This window comes from Elgaria multicarinata, chromosome 1 (genome assembly GCF_023053635.1).
Source record: "Elgaria multicarinata webbii isolate HBS135686 ecotype San Diego chromosome 1, rElgMul1.1.pri, whole genome shotgun sequence".
NCBI lineage: Eukaryota > Metazoa > Chordata > Lepidosauria > Squamata > Anguidae > Elgaria > Elgaria multicarinata.
The window spans coordinates 147,810,758-147,833,619 of record NC_086171.1 but is presented as its reverse complement, the minus strand read 5'-3'; the positions used below and the strand labels follow the sequence as shown (position 1 = coordinate 147,833,619).

General features: G+C 42.3%; 1 protein-coding gene across 1 annotated transcript in view; it reads right to left on the bottom strand.

The window, feature by feature from the left end:
- Nucleotides 1–18,788, bottom strand: part of CC2D1B (coiled-coil and C2 domain containing 1B) — a 37,064-nt gene extending 18,276 nt beyond the window's left edge. The window contains exons 1-15 of the mRNA XM_063138818.1: nucleotides 18,721–18,788; nucleotides 17,837–17,922; nucleotides 17,371–17,488; nucleotides 13,819–13,951; nucleotides 12,225–12,325; nucleotides 9,591–9,695; nucleotides 8,323–8,451; nucleotides 5,874–6,180; nucleotides 5,564–5,688; nucleotides 4,616–4,691; nucleotides 3,959–4,054; nucleotides 3,285–3,415; nucleotides 2,533–2,605; nucleotides 1,330–1,460; nucleotides 274–469 (exon numbers count right to left, since the gene is read on the bottom strand). Coding sequence (XP_062994888.1) covers nucleotides 274–469; nucleotides 1,330–1,460; nucleotides 2,533–2,605; nucleotides 3,285–3,415; nucleotides 3,959–4,054; nucleotides 4,616–4,691; nucleotides 5,564–5,688; nucleotides 5,874–6,180; nucleotides 8,323–8,451; nucleotides 9,591–9,695; nucleotides 12,225–12,325; nucleotides 13,819–13,951; nucleotides 17,371–17,436 — 1,669 coding nt within the window. The 5' untranslated portion in view covers nucleotides 17,437–17,488; nucleotides 17,837–17,922; nucleotides 18,721–18,788. The remainder of the gene's footprint in view (nucleotides 1–273; nucleotides 470–1,329; nucleotides 1,461–2,532; nucleotides 2,606–3,284; nucleotides 3,416–3,958; nucleotides 4,055–4,615; nucleotides 4,692–5,563; nucleotides 5,689–5,873; nucleotides 6,181–8,322; nucleotides 8,452–9,590; nucleotides 9,696–12,224; nucleotides 12,326–13,818; nucleotides 13,952–17,370; nucleotides 17,489–17,836; nucleotides 17,923–18,720) is intronic.
- Nucleotides 18,789–22,862: the final 4,074 nt, after the last annotated feature.

The window sequence follows — 22,862 nt, the reverse complement described above, 5'->3', positions numbered from 1 at the left end:
CTAAGTAATAGTTGCACCTGCATCTTCTTAGTGACACCAGAGACCGTGTTCCAAAGGCTCCAACTATAAAGTGCCTATTTAAATGTACTCACTGCATACTTATTAGATTTTGTCCTATCATCCAATGGCTGCAGTGAACCATCACCTCCCCCAGTCCTTTCTATCGTCTTTTAAGCATATAAAAATATCATCGTTCTACCCCAGCATAGGTAAAATAACACAGTGCTTTAAGTATTTCCACATCAGATGCTTTGCCGGCCCTTGAGTCCTTACCAACTGGAGAGAGTTGTTCAACAGGTGCAGATTTCTCTGGTGCTGTTACAGGGGAGGACAGAGAATCATCTTTTTCTGGCGAGGTCTCTCCCTGCATTATAGCAGATGGCACCGTTAGTGGTTGTACAACTTGCACTGGTTTCTTAGGCAGCTGGGTGGGCTTCTTGGCAGCTGGAGCCTGTGTGGAAGACTCACCCTAGCGGGATCAAAAGGAAATTGATTAGAGTGTGCATGAAATCCATATACAAGACCCAGAATCGGTGACTGCTGTTACACAAATGGATCCCATTACAGCAGCCATCTGCTCTGGTGTCGCGGAGAAGCAGAGACCGACTGCCTGCTGACATGCAGAAATTCTCGATTTTGCAAAGACATGGGAATGACTCAACATCGCAGGAATTACAAAGTAACTAAGATGTTGAGAAACATCTTAATGGCAGCTCTAGAATCATCATCGTTAGGTGATCTTTAACAGAATGTACTCCATTGTCTAAAGGGCTATTGCAGTACATGGCTGGACAGGCGGCAAGCTGGTACTGGGAACCCAACACAAAACCTGTGAATTAAGTGGCGAAGATACTAGTATTAGGGGATCAACAGTAATAACTAACCTTAACAAAAGCAAAAAGTGCTTCTGTGACAAGGGCTAAAACCAAAGAAAGCCCGGAGGAACTACTGTGTTAAGATAGGAGTGAGCAATATCTGGGGCTGGGGGGGCACATTGCTCCCCCGACCCATCAGGTGCCACATCCCAGCCACACTGAATTTGCTGCTGGTGTGGAAGCCGAATTTGCTGCTGCAGGAGTAGCACCCCCAAACACAATGATTTTGTATGGAAACAAGGTGTGCCAAAAGCCTGGTTTCCAAGAAGGATCATCTTCTGAGAGGCTTCCAAAAAAGTGACTCTGCCCCTCCCCCCACGCACTCCTTGTTTCCATTCAGAATTGCTGCGGGTTTTGCCGCTGCAGCAACACATTTGGCCAGTAAGGTGACACAAGGGGGCACTAAAAACAGCTATTGGTTGGGCTGCACCCCTGGATTAAGACATAAACACACCTCTTCCTCCTCCTCCTCCTCTTTATCATTCTCCTCTTCCTCCATCTTAACCAGCCTATTAGCACTTTCCAGCACTGCAGCGACTGTACCATCATCATCTGCAGGAGCCATTCCAGGAATTGGAGGGAATCCTGAAAAGAGAAAGAAAATGAAACATTTATTATAGCACTAGCCAGATTTTATTTTTTAAGTGACTACGAAATTCTAGCTGTATTCAAAAGGGCCAAGATTGGAAAGCTCTGACTATGGATTACAATGGTTGGCCAATAGAAGGCAAAAACGCTGTCTCCAACTTTTGTAACTAGGCAAGCAGGTTGAAAGGACAGACATGAATGTAGGCTCCTACTGAGGCCTTTCTTCTCCCAGTCGAGTAATCAGAAGTTTAGAATAAATCAAACAGGGAAATATTGAACGTGAAAATCAGGAATTGTATCATGTATCCACAGCTTTATACGAAGGGCAGCATCCTCATATCAGTGCTGCAGGGCATTCTGGGCGCAAGACTTTCTGTCCCTCCTTACAATTTTCACCTACCTGTCCTACACTCATGACTAGAGATACCCCACCCTTCTTTTGTTTTTAAATTCTAATGTTATAAACCCATCCTTCAAAATTAGCAATATGAAATATACAGCCAAAGCATTTCAAAATCTGTTTTGCAACGTTTATTCCCAAAAGACCATTTTTTCCTCCAGTCACGGCGCTGTTAGTTCTGATCTCCATAAATAATTTTTTTAAAATGGCAACTACTAAACAGGAAATGTTAGCTGGGATAGTTCCATGAGTTTCAAAATTCCTGCCAATAAACATCTCCAGGCAAGCAAGAATTTCAAACGTTTTACTTTGTTAGAACAGTTCATTTTAACTTGCCATTCAAGATGCTCTCCCAACATAAAGGTAATGGCAACAGCCATCATTATAGGAACATAGGAAGCTACCTTGTACCAAGTTAGATCATTGGTAGATCTAGTTCAGCATGGAGATGCCGGAGTTTGAACACCATACAACTTGATGAAAGTTTATCAATAACAATAAGCAGTTGTACAGCACATTCTGTAGAGTTGTCATGGAGCCAACCAAGACTTCTGACAGAGAAGAGTAGGAGGAACTCTGCTGAAGCATTTCTGGCAAATGCATTAGGGAAAGTGCTTATGCTAGGATATTTCACATAACACCACACAACCCTGACAGGCACACACTTACCAGGGGGAACTGGAAGTTCAGCAAAATTCACTTTCCTGCCTGCTTTATGGGCTCTTATGGCATCCTGGTATTGCTGTAATGAGATATTCTGATTAGAACAGAGAACTTCTTTTCTTGCTGGGGGAGCAATAAATACAGGTTTGTCATTCATTTGCTGTCCACAGTCTATACACCTTCCCTACAAAAAGGTTATCATATTTAATGAACTCTCCAGACACAATAATATGTAGCCCGGACCTGTAAAGCTTTCGTCAGGTAAAACGTTCATTGCCACTGTGCTTGTTTTGCGAAAGAATATCCTCCATGTTCTTTGTGAATTCAGTTTCATGATTAACGTAAATCACAGTGCAATCCTATGTCTACTCAGAAATAAGTCCCACTGAGATAAATGAAGCTAGCTCCCAGATACTTTGGTATGGGAATGCAGCCTCAGTGTGTAACCAGACTTTCGTACCTAAAAGATATGGGATATACTTGGTGACTTTTACAAAAAACACATTTATGAGAGATCATAAAAGCCATTGTTGCGCCTGTATCATATCAGAATAGTGTTCTCCAACCTAGTTTTCTCCAGATGTTTTAGACTACAACTCCCATCTGCCCCAGCCAGAATAGCCGATGGCCAGATTAGTTGTAATCCCAAAAATCTGAAAGGCGCCAGGTCAGGGAAGACGGCATTAGAGACTCGCAACAAGCCGCGATACCAAGGGACTTTTGCTGGCAGCAAGCTAGCTCTTCCTCCCGCCACTAACCTTGGCTATCCTCTCGTGCATCCTGCTTTTCCGACCATCTCCGCTTGCTTTGGCTTGAGCTGCTGCTGCTTTGTATTTCTCCAACCTCTGCTGCAAAGCTTCTAGCACTGTTTTTGGCTGTTGCAGGGAACCTTTGAAAGAGATTCAAAGAACGTATCAGGTGAGCTCAACCATGAAATATGTACCCGTTTCTTTCACTTTCCCCTGGGGGATGGTAGTGTTTTCCAGGTTGGACTTCCACTTGACAAGCCTCCTGGGGGCCACATAATAATGGTGGTTGTGGTCAGAGCTTAAAGGAGGTGTGTCCAAATGCTGTTTCTCACATACAGCATTTACACAGACACATACAACATGCAAACACACATGCACACCATTTCCTCTGCAGCTGATCAGCTTGGGGTGTGTGCACGATTTTCCATGTTCAGCACTAAGAAAGGGAGCTTTTCCCAACACTGGGCAGGGAAAAGCCCTCAACTTCAATCAGCTGCTAGATCTTGGGGAAGAAGCTGGCAGGCCAGATTGGGATTCCCCACCCCCCCAATTTGCTATAGGTTCCCCATTCCTGCTTTAACCCATCATCCATCTCTCACTGGTGCTGTGCTCCTAATCTATATAACCAATCTCACAAGAGAGCCCTCCAGCTTTAAACACGTCTTACCTAAAAACTTCATTACCTTGAGGATCTGGTGTGGTCACAGGCTGGGAAGTTTCCACAGGTATAGATGGAGTTGGTTCTGAAGGAAGCTGCATCTTTTCTGGGCTTTCGAGTTCTGAGAAAAAAAATGTTATAAAAGGGAAGAGAATTTCAGACGAGGTTTCATAAAAGGCAAGAAAGTGGCAAAGAAATAGAACCTGGCAACATAATTCAACAAGATCCAACAAAAATTCTGAACTGTTGAGGTCACTGTCTTCAATGGGAACAACTTTAACATCACCAAATACCTAACCCCAATGATCCCATTGTTAGAATAGGACCACATGAAGAAATGTCAATTGAGCACCCTAATCTGTCCCTATAATTCCTTTAGAAATATGTTGATTGTCCAAGCAGGTCTGATGCTCTGTATAAATATATATAAATAAAGATAAGAACCACATCAATTTGCTACCAAAACCTAGAAATGTAAGAATTCCCAACCAAAATCACAGTGTAACATGGACAGTAAACTGAGGTAGTGGTTTATATCTACTCACAAGGAAAAACCCAGGTAGGTTCACATGACACTAGCACAGTCATACTGTACACAGCAAACATCCTTTTTATGTTACCCAGTGTTATCCCTTTTGTTATTGTATAGAAGTGGAAAGGTAATTCATCTGTGTAATTTTACCTGGTGGAGGTGGAGGCATATCCCTGAGGTCTATTGGCTGCCCACTGTCCAGTGCTTCTAGAACCATGCTAAATTTCTGAAATAGAAAGGCCAGGCCAGCAAATACTGATTACTATCGGAAGATCTAGACGCCCTCGATTTCATGACAATTCACAGAACAGTGCTTTCGGGTGTTTTTAGAATCCTGCAGAACTACTTCCATGTAAAATAAGACATTCTCAAAATTTTAGTGGCAAAGAAAATCTCACCATTTATTGTAAGTTTATGATTTTTAAAAAATCAAGGGGAGGGGGGAATGGGCTTCCAAGAGGTCAGCAAGATGAATGCCTGCAGCCCCTAGGCCCACTCTTCCTATCATTCAGCCTCATCCTGTGCATAATCTCTCCCTTGCACTTCAATTATCTCTGTATTTGCTAGCAATTCCAAATTTCATCATATCTAGAATAAAGTAGGGAGGTCAATGCCCATTTAGACAAAATTCTCTAATTTGAAGCATAATTTGATTTATCTGGTGACAATGTGAATTTTTTATTGCATGATTGTATTAATGTTTGCGACGCAATGAGACGGAGTTTGTCCCCTAATAGGAAAAGAACCAAGTACTGGACTGTAAATTATTTTCACCATGGTAATCAGCACTCCTTCCCGCTTTTCCAGGATTTCATGAAGCAGAGCTTACAGTATAAGACAGGACCATTACTCTGATCTTCTCCATCCCTGATTCAGCTCCATGGAGGCTGTTGGAAGAGACTAGAGACTCACAATGCAACAGCTCCAACTCATACAGCAAGCTGTCATGGTACGCTCGAGGAGGGAAATTCACTGCAGGGATGCCGAATCCCACGGTGAAAGTCACTTGTAAGTTCACTTCCAGAGGAGGAAATATTCTAGTACCTCAAATTCTGGTTTGCTGAAAGCTGCCTGGGCTTATGAAGAATGGAACCTCACCTTACCAGTTCTCATATATTCTTTCGCTTTCTCGAGATCACCTCTCTGTTTGGCTTTCAGTGCTGCTAACTTATACTCCTTCTCTCTCATCACAAGCAGTGCTCGTGTGCCAAGACTTGAGGAATCTGAATTAAAAGTCAGACAATAAAGTTAGCCAATAAAACATCTCCTATAGACACCATGAAGAACAATAATTCCTTCCTAGTCTGGCCCACCTCCCTGGAAGAAACAAGCAGCAAAATGGGATATTTTTTGAATGGTTGCAGAATGGGGATGCTGCATGGGGAAAGGCCATACTAAAACTACTTACTGTTTTCAGAAGTGGTACCTATTCCCAGAGCATCTACATCTCCATCCTGGCCCTGGAGAGCAGTTAGGCTCACTGACTGTTCCAGATCACTGGGGTCCTTTAATTCATGGGCTGTAGCACAGCCTCCCTTCTCCTCCTCCTCCGGTACTGTTCCTTCATCATGATCATCTGAACTCTCAGGCAAATCATTATGATGCGTGGCTTGTGGTGTGGTCAAAGAGCTCTTCCCTGATCCTACAGGTGGCGGCATTTCTTCCTGGTTTATTTTTTTGCCCTTCTTCAGTGCAGTCAGCATGGTTTCCAATGTCTAGCAGTGATTGAGAGACAGTGTTGCCTGATAAATAGAACGTTCACCTATATATGATCCCAATCATGCCCCTTCATTCATTCATAATGGAAAAGCTGTCGACACACATCATGGTGTAAGTAGAGCAAACAGTAGAAGAACACATTTTGCTTCTCTCTCTCAACAAGACGTGGAACTATACTATTTTTACAGCCAAAAAACAAACAAACTAATCAGCCCTTGGTCACTGAGACTAGCGCAAAGGAAGCACTCAGACTAGGCAAAGGTATTTCTTATCGTTGTTCTAAATACTCATTTTTAAAGAGTTTGGTCCACTGTGGGAGCTTCCAGATGAGGCATTTATAGTGCTACCACCATGCCTCATTCATAGAATTTAATGGGGTGGGAAGTAGATGGCAACTTCTACTCATAACCCTCCTGTATTTTCCCCATCACTTCTTCCATATTTTCTCTTACTGCAGAAATTTAATGAAAAAGAAGATGGAAGAGCTGCACAAGGACAGAGGTGGGCAAAAAAAAAGATCTCCAGATGTTTTGGACTTCAACTCTCAGCATTCCTAACCTCTGGCAATGCAGGTTTCTGTCCATTCCTGCTGGACGACTTCTGTCAGGAAAAACTTGATCACTTGATTCAAGATCACTTGGTAAACTCTAGACATGAAACGTTTATAAAACTCAATCTTGTGATCAATCCATTACCCACATTAACAGCGTAATTCTATGCCTGTCTACTTTGAAATCAGTCCCATTGTATTCAAATGAACTTCTTCCTGGAAGCATATGTGTGGGAGCGCAGCCTGAATGCTTGCCTGACCCAAAACAAAAACTCCACCAAATGCGGAAATCCCCCAAACCAGGCAAGGTCAAAACCAGACATTATGTATCACCTGTTTTAGAGCAACAATTGAGCATCTCTTTTATCAAGCAGCTATCAGGATGGAGAAATGCACTGAGGCACACATTAATGTGCCTAGGAGTTATGTTTTCAACCAGTAAGTTAATAACAGTTGATTCCTTAAAAATTATGCTTTTATGGCCACTTGAAGAAAGAGAAGTCAGATGCCTGAAATTTCACACCCCATCATCTTCCTGGTAATGAGTTTCCAGCGCTCTGAGATCAGTGAAAATACTCCCAACACACGCACAAAACATAAAAATTGTTATTCTATCTATCACAAATGTCTGGACTACAACACACACGTGCAAATCCACTTGGAGCAGAAGCTAGAAAAGCATTACAACTCTTCCTTCACTAGACAGAGCAGAGACCCAAGAACAAAACTCTGAACTATAAGGGAACATGCAGTAGCTTTCCAATAACATCCATGCTTAAACACAGGAAGGCGAAGTAAGACCATTTTGCCAAGAAGCATCACAGATTGTCCTTGATTTTATGTCCTAATAAGCAGGCAGACTTTTCTGCTCTCTCTTGAAGCATAAGCACAATACTCTAATACATCTCCATCCACAAAATATCAGCCATCCAAGTAGAAAATGTCAACCACAACAAGAAAGCCCTAATGTAGGAATGCTTTTTCTGGAAAAAATGACAACCAGCTAAGAATCTGCACAGATCCTGTTTAGCTTTTACCCCACTGCACTTGTTAAATCCAGATTGCATCTCATTTCTCCCAAATTTCCACTCTCTGACCTAGGTAGCCAATAGTTATTTTAGAATATGCAAAGTAGAATTTTAAAAGCTACCTTCAATATCCACAGTGTTTATTTATTACACCTAACTCTGCCATATAAATATAAAATTGAATGGATCATTGCTGGGGTATGAGTACTAGGAATATGAAAGTGTAATTATTAGACTGGAGGGTGGGGGTGTAGGAAGTCTGGGGAAGACAAAAGACGAAATAACCTTCATTAAAACTCCCACCTACTAAACCAGATTTCCTTCATTACTTCATAGAAGGGAAACATTAATGGAGGTGCTCATTTATCCTAGATAATTCAAACTATGCAAAAAGTTATAACAGAACATGATTAGCACCCCAATTAAACGATAAAACTGAAAACGAATGGCATCTCTTTGCTCTTCTATGCACATCCTTTACAATGAGTTAACATGCGACACTCCTAGTCTGTTTTGAACACTAAGAGGATGGGGAGCAACTGTCAATGACTCCAACATACCTTGAGGCCCCGCTCATACCGCCGCACTTTGGCACCCTCACCGGCCTCCTTCGCGTTTGATATCGCTGCCTTATAGTTAGTTATCCTTTCTTCTATTGTTTGCTGCAGTCCACTGGAAGCAGGAGTCATCTCAAAGAAGAAGAAGAAAAATAAAGGAGAAAATAAAAGGGACAACAATTTTGGCTCCACAGAATTACACGTCCATAGGACATTCAAGTATCAGCAGAAAACTCCTCTCTAGCATACATAGGACGTGAGACATAAGAGGTTGAACCATCTCTCTTGAACAGAGAAGTGCTTGTTCTTTTGCAAAAATTCCACAGGTCACCTCTGGGCTTTCTGCCAAAGAAGTAGCAGAGGGGTGGGTGGAGTACCTCAGGAAACTTTACAGCCACAGGAGGGTAACTAGAGATATTTGGTCAGTGAAAAGATGAAGGAACATAGTCAGAAGTCTTAGTCATTTCAGGCAAGGATTGGTTGCACGGTTATTTTGGAGCATTAAAGAACTTTTCTCCCCCCTTCTATGAACATTTAAATAGTTGTCTTCATCATGTCTGCTTACAAGATTCTCTCCTACCATTTGGAGATGGAAACAGCGCCAGGCAAATGCTATATTCAAACGTACAAAGAAAGCTGTTGGCAGTCAACCACTTACAAAATACTCTGCCAAGAGGTTGCCAGCATTGCTCTTCAAACCAGATCCTAATAGGAATGATACAGGGAGCTCACGGAATGTGTTCAAAAGTGAGGGGAAACCAAATAAGCTGTAAACCCAGCCCAGGAGAAAATCCGTTGATCCTGTTCTATCTACACTGCCTATAGCCTGTTTGGCGATGTTCTCAAAATCAGATCTCTCTTCAGGACCAGATCATATTGAATTGCAACCATCCAAGTCGTAGTTCAGTTGTCTACATCACATGAAAAAAGTGTGCCCCAAACACATTAATAAGGCAGTATTCTTGCCTTCTATCATTTCCTCCCTTTGGAAAAATTAATTAACTTCCAAATTCACTGTAAAAAAGCAAAACACAGTGCTATTCCAGGAACAGATGGCAGAAGGATATACAACATCGTGCCCCCCAGATGGTTTGGATTCCATCTCCCATAAGACAGATGTAGTCCAAAACATTTGGAGTGTACCAGGTTGGAGAAGGATGGGAAAATAAATATACTGAAGAATTTTTTTGTGGGGGATTAAATGACCTTTATGTTCTTTTCCATGCCTTAATATTCACTTTGCCAGGCTCAAAGCAACAGCGTCCACCTACCTGTGTATGCTGCTCTGTGGCTTCTGGAGACTCTTCCATTGTTTCTGTCTCACGCTCACTGCTTTCTCCTCCATCTTCCTCTCCTAGGACCTCCTGCAACTCTGCCTAGAGCAAGAACCAGTGCAACTGTTGCTCAGAAGAGCTACTTCTATTTTAAGTCCTGTGTTAAAACGAACCACAGGCTATTTAATACCTTTCCACTGCTATCATTCAAAGACAGGGCCTTGAAGTCTCTTACTCAGAGTGCTTCCAGATTAGGCTTTTATTGTGCAATTACGCAGCCTCATTCACGGAATTTTATGGGGAGTCCAAATGATGACATCTTCAATTTGAAGCTTTCTCGCTGCTGCTGCTGCCTTTTTTTCTAATCAGGAAAAATCCATTAAGGAAAAACAGACAAAAGCTGCATGTTGCCTTTTGACTGTTAGCGCTAGGAGCCCTCCATCTGGAACCATCCTTAGAATCAAAGAACATTTTTCTTATGCCAGACGAACAGCACATTTTAACCAAGCATTGTACATGGTTAAAATAACTGTCTTACTATTATTATTACTATTACTATTATTATTATTTACATTTCTATACCTCCCAATATCTGAAGCTCTCTGGGCAGTTTTCACCTGTGGCAGTCTTAACTTGCAATATATTGCAATCATGCAATATACCATGTTTTATTTAATATAAATTAGCAGGAAAGCAATTCCAATCAAACCCTGATATGTGCCTTTTAGGAGTGGGAGAACTGTTCTGGTGTTCTCACATGCTGAACCTTCAGCTAAACCACATTATCTAAGGGCCCATAATACATGCCTAAGGCAAATAAGAACTTGTGCGGTTCTGGATGAAAAATAAACTTCTATATGAAGGCTTTTGCTGAAGAACTTCACAGACCATCAAGCAAACAAATGCCAATCTTTCCTACAGTTAGAGTTATGTACTAACGAAGCCAATAGGATTAACACTGTGAACTTGTACACAAGACTGCAGTAGAAGTTCTTACATATCAGCCTTTCTAGCAGGATTCAGTTTCAATTTGCAAATTTCAAAAGTTGCAGGTGGGAGAAGACCCCAATTCTAAGCAAATCGAAATGATGCATCTACCCAAGACTTCCAGTGCTGATGACATTACATTTATTTCACTAGCATCTCACTTTCTCAACCCTGTCTTGAAGAGTACGAACATTATTTTAATGTAAGGATAATGCACCCTAGCAGCCTTCCCCAAGTTGATAACAGTACCTTGCAGATATTTTGGAATTCAACTCCCATCAGCTTCAGACAGCATGGCTGATAGTCAGGAATGCTTGGAGTTGTAGTCCAAAACATCTGGATGGCCCCAGTTTGGAGAAGTCTGACAATAGGTAAACTCACGTTAGGAAAACAGTACTAAAATTAAGACCAGAGAGAAATACAATGGGCATGGCTAGATGACTGTTTATGCCAGGGATCACCCCGGGATCATCCCTGTGCATCCACATGACACACAGGGGATCCCGGGGGCAGGGAGAGATTATCCCTCCCTTGTTCCGGTATAATAGGCACCACTTTTCCTGCAGTCTCGGGATGATCCTAAGACCGCAGGATGTGTGGGCACCCATCCCGGTTTCATCCCGGCTCCTCGCGAGTAACCATGTGGAGCTGGGCACGGGGTTCCTCAGGAGCTCTGTGCCCATCGGGGTGGGTGGATAGGAGGAGCAGGAGGTGTTTTTTTTTAAAAAACCAACAACACCTCACTGTTTGCACTGGAGTGCTCAACTTGAATAAAATGTAAAGAAACAAAATGGCGGGTGCGAAATCCTCCGTCCACCCAGGACGTCGTGTGCCATGTGTAGACTGGGGTGAGGAAGTCACGATCACCATATCACGAAATCCTCTCTCCTCCAGGCCCTGGTTTAGCCATGGCCTAAGAAGCTCTCAGCTTCATTTCAGCCTCATCCATCCATCCTTAAGCAGCATCCACATATGTGGAAAGCTAGAAAAACTTGCTTCATACAGTGAGCAGACCTTCGATGTTTGAACCCAATCCAGTAAGTACTGCCAATGCCACTTTTCCCTAAAACTTTATGAAACCATGTCTAAGGGTGGTATCCAATGTTACTCCTACATAGAATAGACCCACTGAAATGAATGGGTCTTAAGTTCATCCCATTCATTTCAATGGGTGTACTTTATGTTTAACATTGGAGAATGTTAAATTATCTTACAGGCAATCTTATGATTATCTACTTAGACGTAAGACCCATTGTGTTCAATGGGACTTACTGCCAGGAAAGTAGGTATATGACTGCAACCTAAATTGACTACATACTACTTACTAAGAAGTTACCTGAAGCACAGAAATGGCACTATTTCTTACTACCCATACACTTGTGCAGATTGGTTATTCTCACTTGATTCCTACAGACATCCCTTCCAAACACCCTTTCTGCAATAACCTGACTTCCACTCCTCAGAAAAACCAGAACATTAAGCGTTATAGTTTATTAGCATTAAGAATTTTTCACATTCCCTGACATTATTCCAGGCCTTCAAGATTACCAAGTACTACCACTTGGACTCTTCCCTATAAGGCAATAATCGCTCTTCTTTTGCACTAAATAACCCCACATCCTTCCAACAGAATCCCATATATACCAAAAGTTCGGTATCTTCCTCCAGACCTTCATCATCTTCCTCATTCAGGTCCTTCATGCACTCAGCAGCCATCTTTTCAATATGGTCCATAGGCAGAGGGGCTGGTGAAAATCAAAAAGGAAAGATCCTGAGAAAGGGAACGCTGACATTCAGAGAAACAATCACTGGGTGTAAACTCTATAATGGTGGCAAATACACAAAACAAATTCTTCTCCTTAGTGTTAGCCATTTCTCGACAATAAAAACACGCATACACACAATAAAAACAAAGGCAGCTTCCCTCTCATGTTCTGCCTTCCTTTTATTGCAATCCTGGGATATGACGGGAATAAGGTCTGGTTTCAATAATAAGTCTGTCCTCCAAACCCAAACCCATTTAGCAAACAAAGCCCCAAGCCCCCAACTTGAAGGCATAAGGGAAAGATGCACCCTACGAACATATAAAATGGGTATATTTACTATTGGGTGCTAACAGAGAATGCTAACAGAGGTCTGATCTCTTCTTAGTTACGTTAGAAACTGTTGCTAGTTATTTTTAGCCAGCAACGTTTTCCATTATTTACGCTGCCAGTGAGATTTTATCAGAATCAATGGAGTACCATCAAAAAGAAGAAGAAATATTAACTCTAGATAAAATTAAACTGCTGCCTTTATTCTAGAGCATTCTTCCCCAGCCCAGTGGCCTCCAGATGTTTTGGACTACAACTCCCATTATCCTTGACCACTGACCATGCTAACTGGGGATGATGGGAGTTATAGTCCAAAACAGATGGGGGAAGTTGCTCTAGGAGCTAGAGTTCTCTAATATACCCAAGAAATGATCATAACTACCACTCAGTGAGAGTTTGAAAGCTAAGGATGCACCATTCTGACCCAGATGCAGCCTAGCTCACACAGGCCCATATCCAAACTGCCACACACACCTTTGGCAGAATACTGCTTTGTAAGAAGATGGGGCTCCATCTGAAGACTTTCAGTCCCATACTTTTTCCACACTGGGTAAAACAGTGATCTTCCAGCAGAGCAGAGCTAAAGCCTGCATCCAGAAGTGCACTCACAATTCTTTTTTTGGCACAGAACTATTTTTCAAGCAGCATAAGTTTTCCATGCAACAACACAAAATGCATTTTGGGGAGGACAACTTTTGGTTTATTCTTGTAGTCCTTGTCTGGAGAACGCCTTTGTCTTTCTTAAATCCATATTCTGCCCCATTATACTGCTTGCAGGATAGGTACAATGAAACAATTATGTGCGTGTTTTTTTTATGATAATTTCTAAAGCAATTAATAATAATTTCTAAAGCAATCCTATTAAAAATAGGATTGCTTTAGAAATTTATTATTATTCAGTTCTACTGAAGTCTTTTGGCTTATTTCTGTGTAGGCACACATAGGATTGCATTGTAAAGCTTTCTTCTTAGTCTTAATTAACAAATGCACATCAAAGGAAATAAACTGAAATGTGCAGTGCAATCCTAAGTGTCTACTCAGAAGCAAGCTTCATTGAATTCAATGGGATTCACTCCCAGCTAAGTGCATATAGGATTGCAACCTAAATGCAACTTCCAAACTGATGCCCTTCTATCATAGCTTACCTTTTCCTTTAGGTTTTGTTTTCCCAGCTGGCATGTTCTCCCCAGTGATAGCAGCCAGTTCTGCTTCTAGGTCCCCATCATCTTCCAGATCCAGCATCATCTCTTCAGGATTGAAGTCTACAAAGAGCCCCAACTGAGGCCAGGAAAAAACCACTTCAGTGAGAACGGAAGGTTTATGCCAACAATCACCATGTCAAAGTTACATAAATGCCCAAGTGTTAAAAATGAAAATTGGCTTCATTTACTTGGATTCAAGACATCTTTAACTTCTCTGTCCCAGATTCAAAGATTCTAAAATGAAGAGCCCATGGCCCCCACCCAGAGATTTATATTTCCAGCTCATGTTAAATCTACACTTAAAGTTTTGAAAAGAGTCGTTATTTTGACAATTTGGAGCTACCATTATCCGTTCCAAGAAAAAGCTGAATTATATGCCAAGGTTATGTTTACAACGTTATGCAAAATTAAGTTAACTTTATGCTTCCAGTCCAAATTTTGAAATTTGCTGTTTTCTTTAAAGCCAAACAAAATTCACTAAGTAATTGGAGGTTGGGCTGATAGTGCAATCAAAACAATTCAGTATATGTACATATTTTTTTAAAGAACAAAACTATAAATTAATACATGTAAACTTACATATCACATCTATTTTGTTATTATATTTTAAACCTGCTCCTTCCTCCAAGGAACTCAGGGGAATGTATATAATTCTCCCCTCCAGCTTTACTCTCACCACAACCCTGCAATGTAGGTTAGGTAGAATGATAATGGGGATGTTGTGCCATCACATCAGTAAAAGTAGCCACTGTGTCTTCTCCCCCTGCCCCCACAGCCACCATCTGCAGGAGTGGCAGGAGAGCACGGAGAAGCTCCCCTGAACACTGGAGCCTCACACAATCATGACTTTAAGTATCAACCTCTCCAAAACAGTAAGGCCTAAAAATGGGCTTTTAAAAAGAAAACAAAAAGAAAAGTCAGATTCTAAAAATGTTGCAACAGTTCTCAGATTCCAATTGACTTTGTGAATACAGAGGTATAAATTACAAGTCTTCTTCAATAGTACATCAGAAATTGAATGAAAGACATTAGAATGGAACTAGTGCTAGTTCACCAAGCACTGACTGGGTTCGCACAACACAAAAACCCAGGGCGGATTGTGAGTCATGTTTGTTTCTGAGTGGTTTGTTGTATTATCTGAACCTGGCAGGGTGGCTTCAGCATGGGGAAAACAAGCTGCAGAGTGCCTGTCCGGAATAACGTGAGTAAGTGAGCAAACAGCCAACCCACCATGGCTTATTTTCAATATGGCTTACTGAGACATGAGAACCAGCCCATTATCTAGCACAGCTTCCCCCAACCAGGCATGGCTGTTTGGGGAATGCTGGGAGCTGTGGTCCAACACATCTGGAGGACACCATCTTGGAGGAGGCTAATCTAGAATTACCATATCCAAGCAACTTAAATTTATTACAGACTGTGGTTAATCTTAACTGCGGTTAGTGGAAGCAAGCCAACTTCAAGCCTTATTATTATTATTATTATTATTATTATTATTATTATTTATTTATATAGCACCATCCTTGGTTTAATGAAGCTGGCTTGTTTTCTCTAATCATAGTTAAGATTAATCATACCTTATGGTTCAGACGACATGCTAAACTGTAGCTCATCTAAAATGGAAACAGAAGTTTCTGATCTCCTTGCAATCATGGGACACAAGCCTCATTCATGTAACACTAAACTCCAAATGCAGCGATTACCTTAATACTAAGGCTTATCCTTAATGGAAGGCTGCTATACATTATATTGTTAACCTTGTTAAAGCTACCCAAAATCACAAGTTCATACTAATTAACAAATTGAACAAGATCTTTGCTGCTGCTTCTTTCCCACTTTTAAGCATAAGAAGGAAATTCCATTTGAGATGGGTTTTATAATAACAACCACAACAATGTAAACATCTATCTGGACATGCAGGAAATACATAGCACCTCTAGACTTGTACTAACTTGTTTTGGAGAACACGGAACAATATATTCCTTTGCAAACCAAGAATAAAGTCCTTGACAAGTTGTTGACCTAAATATTCTTGCCTGGCTCAAACCTTGTGCAAAGTTTACACACACTATATTCCATTCCTTTATGCATTTTGCTTGCTTACATCCTTTTAAAACTTTGCATCTTAAGCTCAAGTAAAACACCTTAAGTTTAAGAGATCAACTCTTAGCATGAAAATTCAATTATGCTGAATTCAAGAACTACCTATACTGTTCACAATCCAAATGTAGAGGTAAGTACACTAAATCCCACTGATTTCAATGCTTACATTTGTGTCTACCATCTTTACCCTATTGTCGACAAATTAATTTTCTGATAATTTCCTTGTTTTGTTTTGCAGTTTTACTCTCTAGCACAACTTCCTCTTGTGGTCTAACCAAAACTGTAAAACACTTTTATTTGTAAAGAGATCATATTCTTCTTCCCCTGTGTCTTACAATTGGTTTGGAAACCTGGCACTTTTGTTTTTATCTCACATGGACTTCCTTTCACAAGGATCAACTGAACAAAAACTAGTTTCCTCTTCCCAGTCCCACTTTTATAAAGCCAGATTCAATAGCAAATTTGTGAATATTTTGGCTTCCCCAGCAGCATGCACTGTTTCCTATCAGTAGAGCTATTTGTTCTGCTAGCACCCTTCTAAATAGTGCATGCTCTTTGATTGTAGCACAGTGCCATAGGTTGCCCAGCATGAACTTTGGAAGCTGATGGATCCTGTTTCACAGAGGAGATTGCCTTAAGAGATTGCCACTTTGGGTCCCTTTCAGTTCTGATTTTATGAGTATTTGTTTCAGTACACTGACCAGTTCCACCCCATTCATTTATTATATCAAACACCTATAGCTAAATTACCTGCAATACTCATAGCTAAGTTACCTGTAACAAGATGACATCTATTTAGACTGTGAAAGCAATCACCAACCTGATGGCACTGCTAGCAACTTCAGTCAATAAGACACGAAAACAAGGAAGAAGCCCACTTAAAAGCAGTCTGACTTTATCTTTCTTGCTTTCTTCAGAAGGACAGCATTTCACCTAAGTTACCGAGCATATCAATTATTACAAGTTTCTTTGGCAACCAAGAGTTGGCAGAAAATTCCAATTGGAACCTAAGATGCTAATAAGAAAATGACTCATCAGGTCACAAGTCACACATTTCAAGGATAGAGCATCTAGCAGAGCACTGTCTTCATGTAAGAAGTGCCTGGCTAGGCATCTGTCCAGATTGGTTTAAATCTAAGCAAGCCTGCTTTTGCAAAGGGCTGTATATATGGATCTTGAGATGCTTGCATAATTAAATTCTTCCTGTAGGAAAATCTGCAAGTGAATTCCTGACAGGCTATCAAAATAATACATAGATCGGGGACACCACCTCTTTATTATTACTTGAGAGGCACAGAATACTCCACAATGTCTTCGAATGATAGTAACACAAAAAAACATTGCACAAACCAGATAGAACTAAGGCAAAAAGGACTGATATAAGATGTGTACCTGTTTTGCTGCTGCTGCCGCCTGACCCTTCACCTGGGGGCTTTTCCTGGGTCTTCTGCCAAGCATATTGGTTCATCAACAACCAACACAGTCACTTTGCTGGGTCCACAAAAGTTACCTACAGACAATAATATCCAGATATAAACAGAAAAGAACAGCATACTGATGTTCCCGATTAGAACATTCAAAGCACCCTAACTGGAAAAACAGTAAAAAAGATACCAATCTGCTGCCATCCCCTGCAGTAGGTCTTAATGCTAGCAGGCAACTGGGCACTATTCCCCCACCCATTTCTATCAGCAAAGCACAAGTGAAGGAGCTGGGCACCATTGCTTCTGAAAGATATATATTGCCTGGGTTACCCTACCCCAATACAGTTGGGATCAAGCCATCACTGCCTTTTAGATTACGACCATAAAATGAAATTGATAGATATCCTGAGACTCAAAGCACTCGAAAAACCTACCTGGAAATCCTGCCACCAGAGTAACACCTGTTTTGGAAAAATTGGGGGAGTGGGGAGAGGGGCAATCACTGCCGTTCCAGTATATCCTGTTAAAGAAAGGCAGGAATCCCAATGATTTGAATCTGTATCAAAAAAGTTCATACATTCAGGTATATGGGTGTGCCTTGGCGCTTACTCTGTGAGAGAGCACAGACCCTCCATAATTATTAAGAAACACCCTTTATTCTTACTTCACTGAGCCCTGCCATTCAAGATCAGTTCCAGGATTAACCCTGGATCGAATTATGCTCTAGACCTGCAACTCAACCAAAGATGACAGCCCCGCATTGCCGTTCCCCTCAGTGGGGGGATAAATCGGGCTCAGCAAGCTGACATGTCCCCTCTCCTCCCTGTACAATGAGCTCATAGAGACACCCGAACCGCGTTCTGTCATTCAGCGACTACAAGATGACTTGCATGTTATGAACCAGCCATCACAGGCGCCACCACACAAGAGACGGCGCTTTCCTATCTGCAGACACCAAACACAAGACGTTTCCAGGAAGGCCGTTCGCGCGAGTCGGTTGCGATCCGAAAGATACGCATACACGTGTGAATCGGCACAACTCGGGGGGGTCAAACGGAAAACGAGGCTCAGCGGCCAGCCAATGATCACCTGTTAGGGCTCTATCCTGCCACAGAAGACGAGGAACAGGGAGGAGCTGGGTCACGCTTCACACCCAGTTAATAACACACCTTCCCTCTGAGGAGAGGGAGGGAGAAGGGGAGTAACAGCAAGCGCCCACCCCACCCAAGCTCAAGCACCGGGGAAATGAAGCGGGACGGCCTATCCTGGTATCCCGGCCGCCCACCAGGACGGGCGGTGCCCGGAGGCCCGAGCTCACCTCCTGCCGCAGCCGTGGGGCCCCAGCGCAGCACACAAGAAGCCGCGGCCTCAGCGACAGAGAGAGAGAGACGCACACCTTCGCCTCAGCTAGGGGCTGCACCAAGGGGCCTCGCGACGCGCAGGCGCGGCCATTTATTTATTTAAAAAGAGAAAGAGGTTGAAGGGGGCGGAGACATGAGCGCGCGAGGGCCCGGTAATTGGCTGAAAGGCGAAGGGAAGCCTGCCTGCCTGCCTGCCTGCCTGCCTGCCTGCCTGGGCCACGGCTTTGAAACCGGGCAGCTGGAGGCGGTGCTAAGACAAAACAAAACTCCACCCTTGTACCTCAGCAACTACTCCATCGGTGTCTCCACTGAGTTCGATAGGTCTGACTCCCAGGGAAGTGTGTGCGTTTTTTGTGGTTTTAATTTTTGTGAACCGCCCAGAGAGCTTCGGCTATTGGGCGGTATAAAAATGTAATAAATAAAATAAAATTAAATAAATATAAATGATTGTAGCTAGTCAGCTGCAAGCTCTCCTGGATGAAATTGGTTTTCAAGATCAGGGATAGGCAGCCTGGTGCCCTACAGATGTTTTGGACTCCAACTCCCAGAATCCCTAACTGTGAGTCATGCTGTCTGGGGCTGATGGGAGATTTAGCCCAAAGCATCTGGAGGACTTCAGGTTGCCTACCCGCTTAGATCTATTTCAATTAAGATTTAGGGCCTGGTTTTGAAACAGAGCCTGCCTTAGTCGCCTGTGGGATGACCTTTGCTGAGAGATGGATGAGGGAGAATGACATGTTGATTCCCTTGAACCTGTTACCTGCTTTTCATGCTATTGGGCATATCCTTCTAGACAGGCTGTCTGGATGGGGGTTACTGGGGACAATGTAAAAGCCAGAACCACTCCTTTAGATATGCCAAACACTATGGCATATGTTAGAGACAGCTGAGAACAGTATTTTAGTTGAGAAACCCTTGAAAAATTATATTAACCCCTTAATGCCCAGAACACATCTGGAACAGAACAGCCCAAAACAGTCACTTCCAAGTGAGCCAACTCTACCAAATTCACGAGTTGGACCCAGAATACATCTGGAACAGAAAGGCTGCTCCAGCCCATTCCATTTTGTTCCAGATGCATTATGGGCATTATGGGTTAATAATATATTTTTCAAGGATTTCTGTCCTAAAATATTGTTTTCGGGTGTCTAAAACATGCCATAATGTTTGGCATGGTGTTTTTTTGTTTTGTTAAAGAGCCTGTTCCTTTCCAGCTTTTACCTGGTCCCAGGTTACTGTAGTGCTAGGATTCCATTGTTGCACCATCCGTTCCACAAAGTGACATCTCCCCTGCAACCCTTCAGTTTTTCAAATCAGGGTCCATGCTATTCCCAACAACTTCTGTATCATAAATTCCATTTGTGTGGTTATACTGGGTCAAGAGTACTGGAGTAGATTTTTAGTTTCTTTAGTTTAGCTGTACAAAAAACACCTATTACAAATCACTCTAGGAGTCCGTTGAACCCAGGAGTAAATTTTACCCAAGGAGTGAATTCTGCTCCAAGTTGACTTTAACTTGACATAGGAGTTAATACTTTCATTGTAGCCCAATGAAGAATTTAAGTCCAATGCCCCCAAAATCTTTTGTTAAACTATGTTTTTAGAATGTGAAATGGAAAAAGTGTCTTTTATATGTTGAACTAGAGTAATTTTTGAAATCAATCATTTAACTTGCTTTCCAGCTAGGACTGTTTAAGGAGTCTATTGGACCCTGATAGTTAAAAAAAAACCCACGAAGTGTGCAAGGGCTAAGTATAGTAATTTTATTAAAAAGCATCTACCCTCTGAAAGCAGTTTCTGAACTTAAAAATGTACTGGATAATAGGGGTGTGCAATCTGCCACGGAATTATGTTAATCACAAACATCCATGGAGCATTCAGTTTCCAGAGCAGAGACTGGCTGCTTCCAAACCCATTGATTAATATCAGAGCAGATGTGCCCAATTGGAGCTTCTAAAAACTTCGAATTATCCTGCTGAGTGTCTGTGTGTGCATCTAAAGTGAGTATCTCCATATCTGCAAGATGCTGAGTAGGGTGAAGGGTAGCTTTGATACTGACTTCTGTGGATAACCAATTAGGAATAGTTACAGCGCTGTCCCTGTGTTCTCCAATTGCAGTGTTCAGGGAAGTGGGAAATACTAACTGGCTGCTAATTCTGGCCATGGGGAGGGTGGGGAGAGAGGGAGCACGTTCCTGCTCGGACTCATAGAATAGCAGAGTTGGAAGGGGCCTACAAGGCCATCAAGTCCAACACCCTGCTCATTGCAGGAATCCACCTTAAAGCATCCCCGACAGATGGCTGTCCAGCTGTCTCTTGAAGGCCCCTAGTGTGGGAGAGTCCAAGACCTCCCTAGGCAATTGGTTCCATTGTCATACTGCTCTAACAGTCAGGAAGGTTTTCCTAATGTCCAGCTGGAATCTGGCTTCCTGTAACTTGATCCCGTTATTCAGTGTCCTGCACTCTGGGATGATCAAGAAGAGATCCTGGTCCTCCTGTGTGTGACAACCTTTCAAATATTTGAAGAGTGCTATCATGTTTTCCCCCTCAATCTTCTCTTCTCCAGGCTAAACATGCCCAGTTCTTTCAGTCTCTCCTCATAGGGCTTTGTTTCCAGACCCCTGATCATCCTCGTTGCCCTCCTCTGAACATGCTCCATCTTGTCTGCATCCTTCTTGAAGTGTGGTGCCCAGAACTGGACTCAATACTCAAGATGAAGCCTAACAAGTGCCAGATAGAGGGGAACCAGTACCTCGCGTGATTTGGAAGCTATACTTCTATTAATGCAGCCCAAAATAGCATTTGCTTTTTTTGCAGCCACATTATACTGTTGGCTCATATTCAGCTTGTGATCTACAACAATTCCAAGATCCTTCTCGTTTGTAGTATTGCTGAGCCAAGTATCCCCCATCTTGTATCTGTGCATTTGGTTTCTTTTTTCTAGGTGTAGAACTTGGCATTTATCCCTATTAAATTTAATTGCTGTTTTCAGCCCAGCGCTCCAGCCTATCAAGATCACTTTGAAGTTTGTTTCTGTCTTCCAGGGTATTAGCTATCCCACCCAATTTTGTGTCATCTGCAAAATTTGATACGTGTTCCCTGCACCACCTCGTCCAAATCATTAATAAAAATGTTAAAGAGAACTGGACCCAGGGATGAGCCCTGCAGTACCCCACTCGTTACCTCCCCCCAGTTTGAGACGGTACCCTTGGTAAGCACTCTTTGAGTCCGATTCTGTAGCCAACCGTGGATCCACCTCATAGAAGTAAATCATGCACATTTCCACAGTGTGAAAGTGCTGCTGGGCTGGCTGGTGAGTGATAAAGCTTCTACACCTGAGTGAGGCACAGGCAGTCTCTTTATTTCAGTGGCTGGGTGCAGGGTTTCCCCCTCCCCCAATAGATATGGAGGGCACCAGGTTGGAGAGGGCTGGAGTGGGGATTTTTTAAAAAAAAAATCCTAAAAAAATCAATGCATAAACCTATCTGATTCAAACTTAGTGGGGCTAAAGCCCTCTTTAAGAGCTATCACCGAGCCAAGTTTGATCTCTTTATAAAAATGAGGGTACTATAAGCATTTCTGTTAATACTGGTTACCTGAATACTGAACAGTTCTTTGAGGGTAATTTGATGAGGCGGAGAGGGGGAGGAGCTCTGAAATTGAGGTAGAGAATCATCTCTACAGAGCTGCAGATCGAATTCCAAGGCAGAGAAGATCCACTTTGCACACCCCTACTGCATACTCCTCCAAGGAATAAATGTGACAGTGCCACCTACTGACCAAAAATTGTATATGCAACACTTAGGGTCAATTCACACATGATATGAAAAATGGAAGCACCCCAAGACTTGCATGTTCCCTCATCCCACTTCCTGGTTTTCATTCATCTACATCAGCCCTGATATTTGAATTGGCAAGCCGATGTTAGCACCTTGTCTCCAACCAATCTGAAGTAGGCTTGGAAAGCATAGCTTAGAGGTTAATGCTAACCAGTTTGATTTGGATGTCTCAGGAATTTAGATTGGTGCCTTATACACAGGACAGTGTGAGCCTGTGTGGAAGCTCCTAATCAGCAAAGCCAACTCTGAATTCAGCTTAGA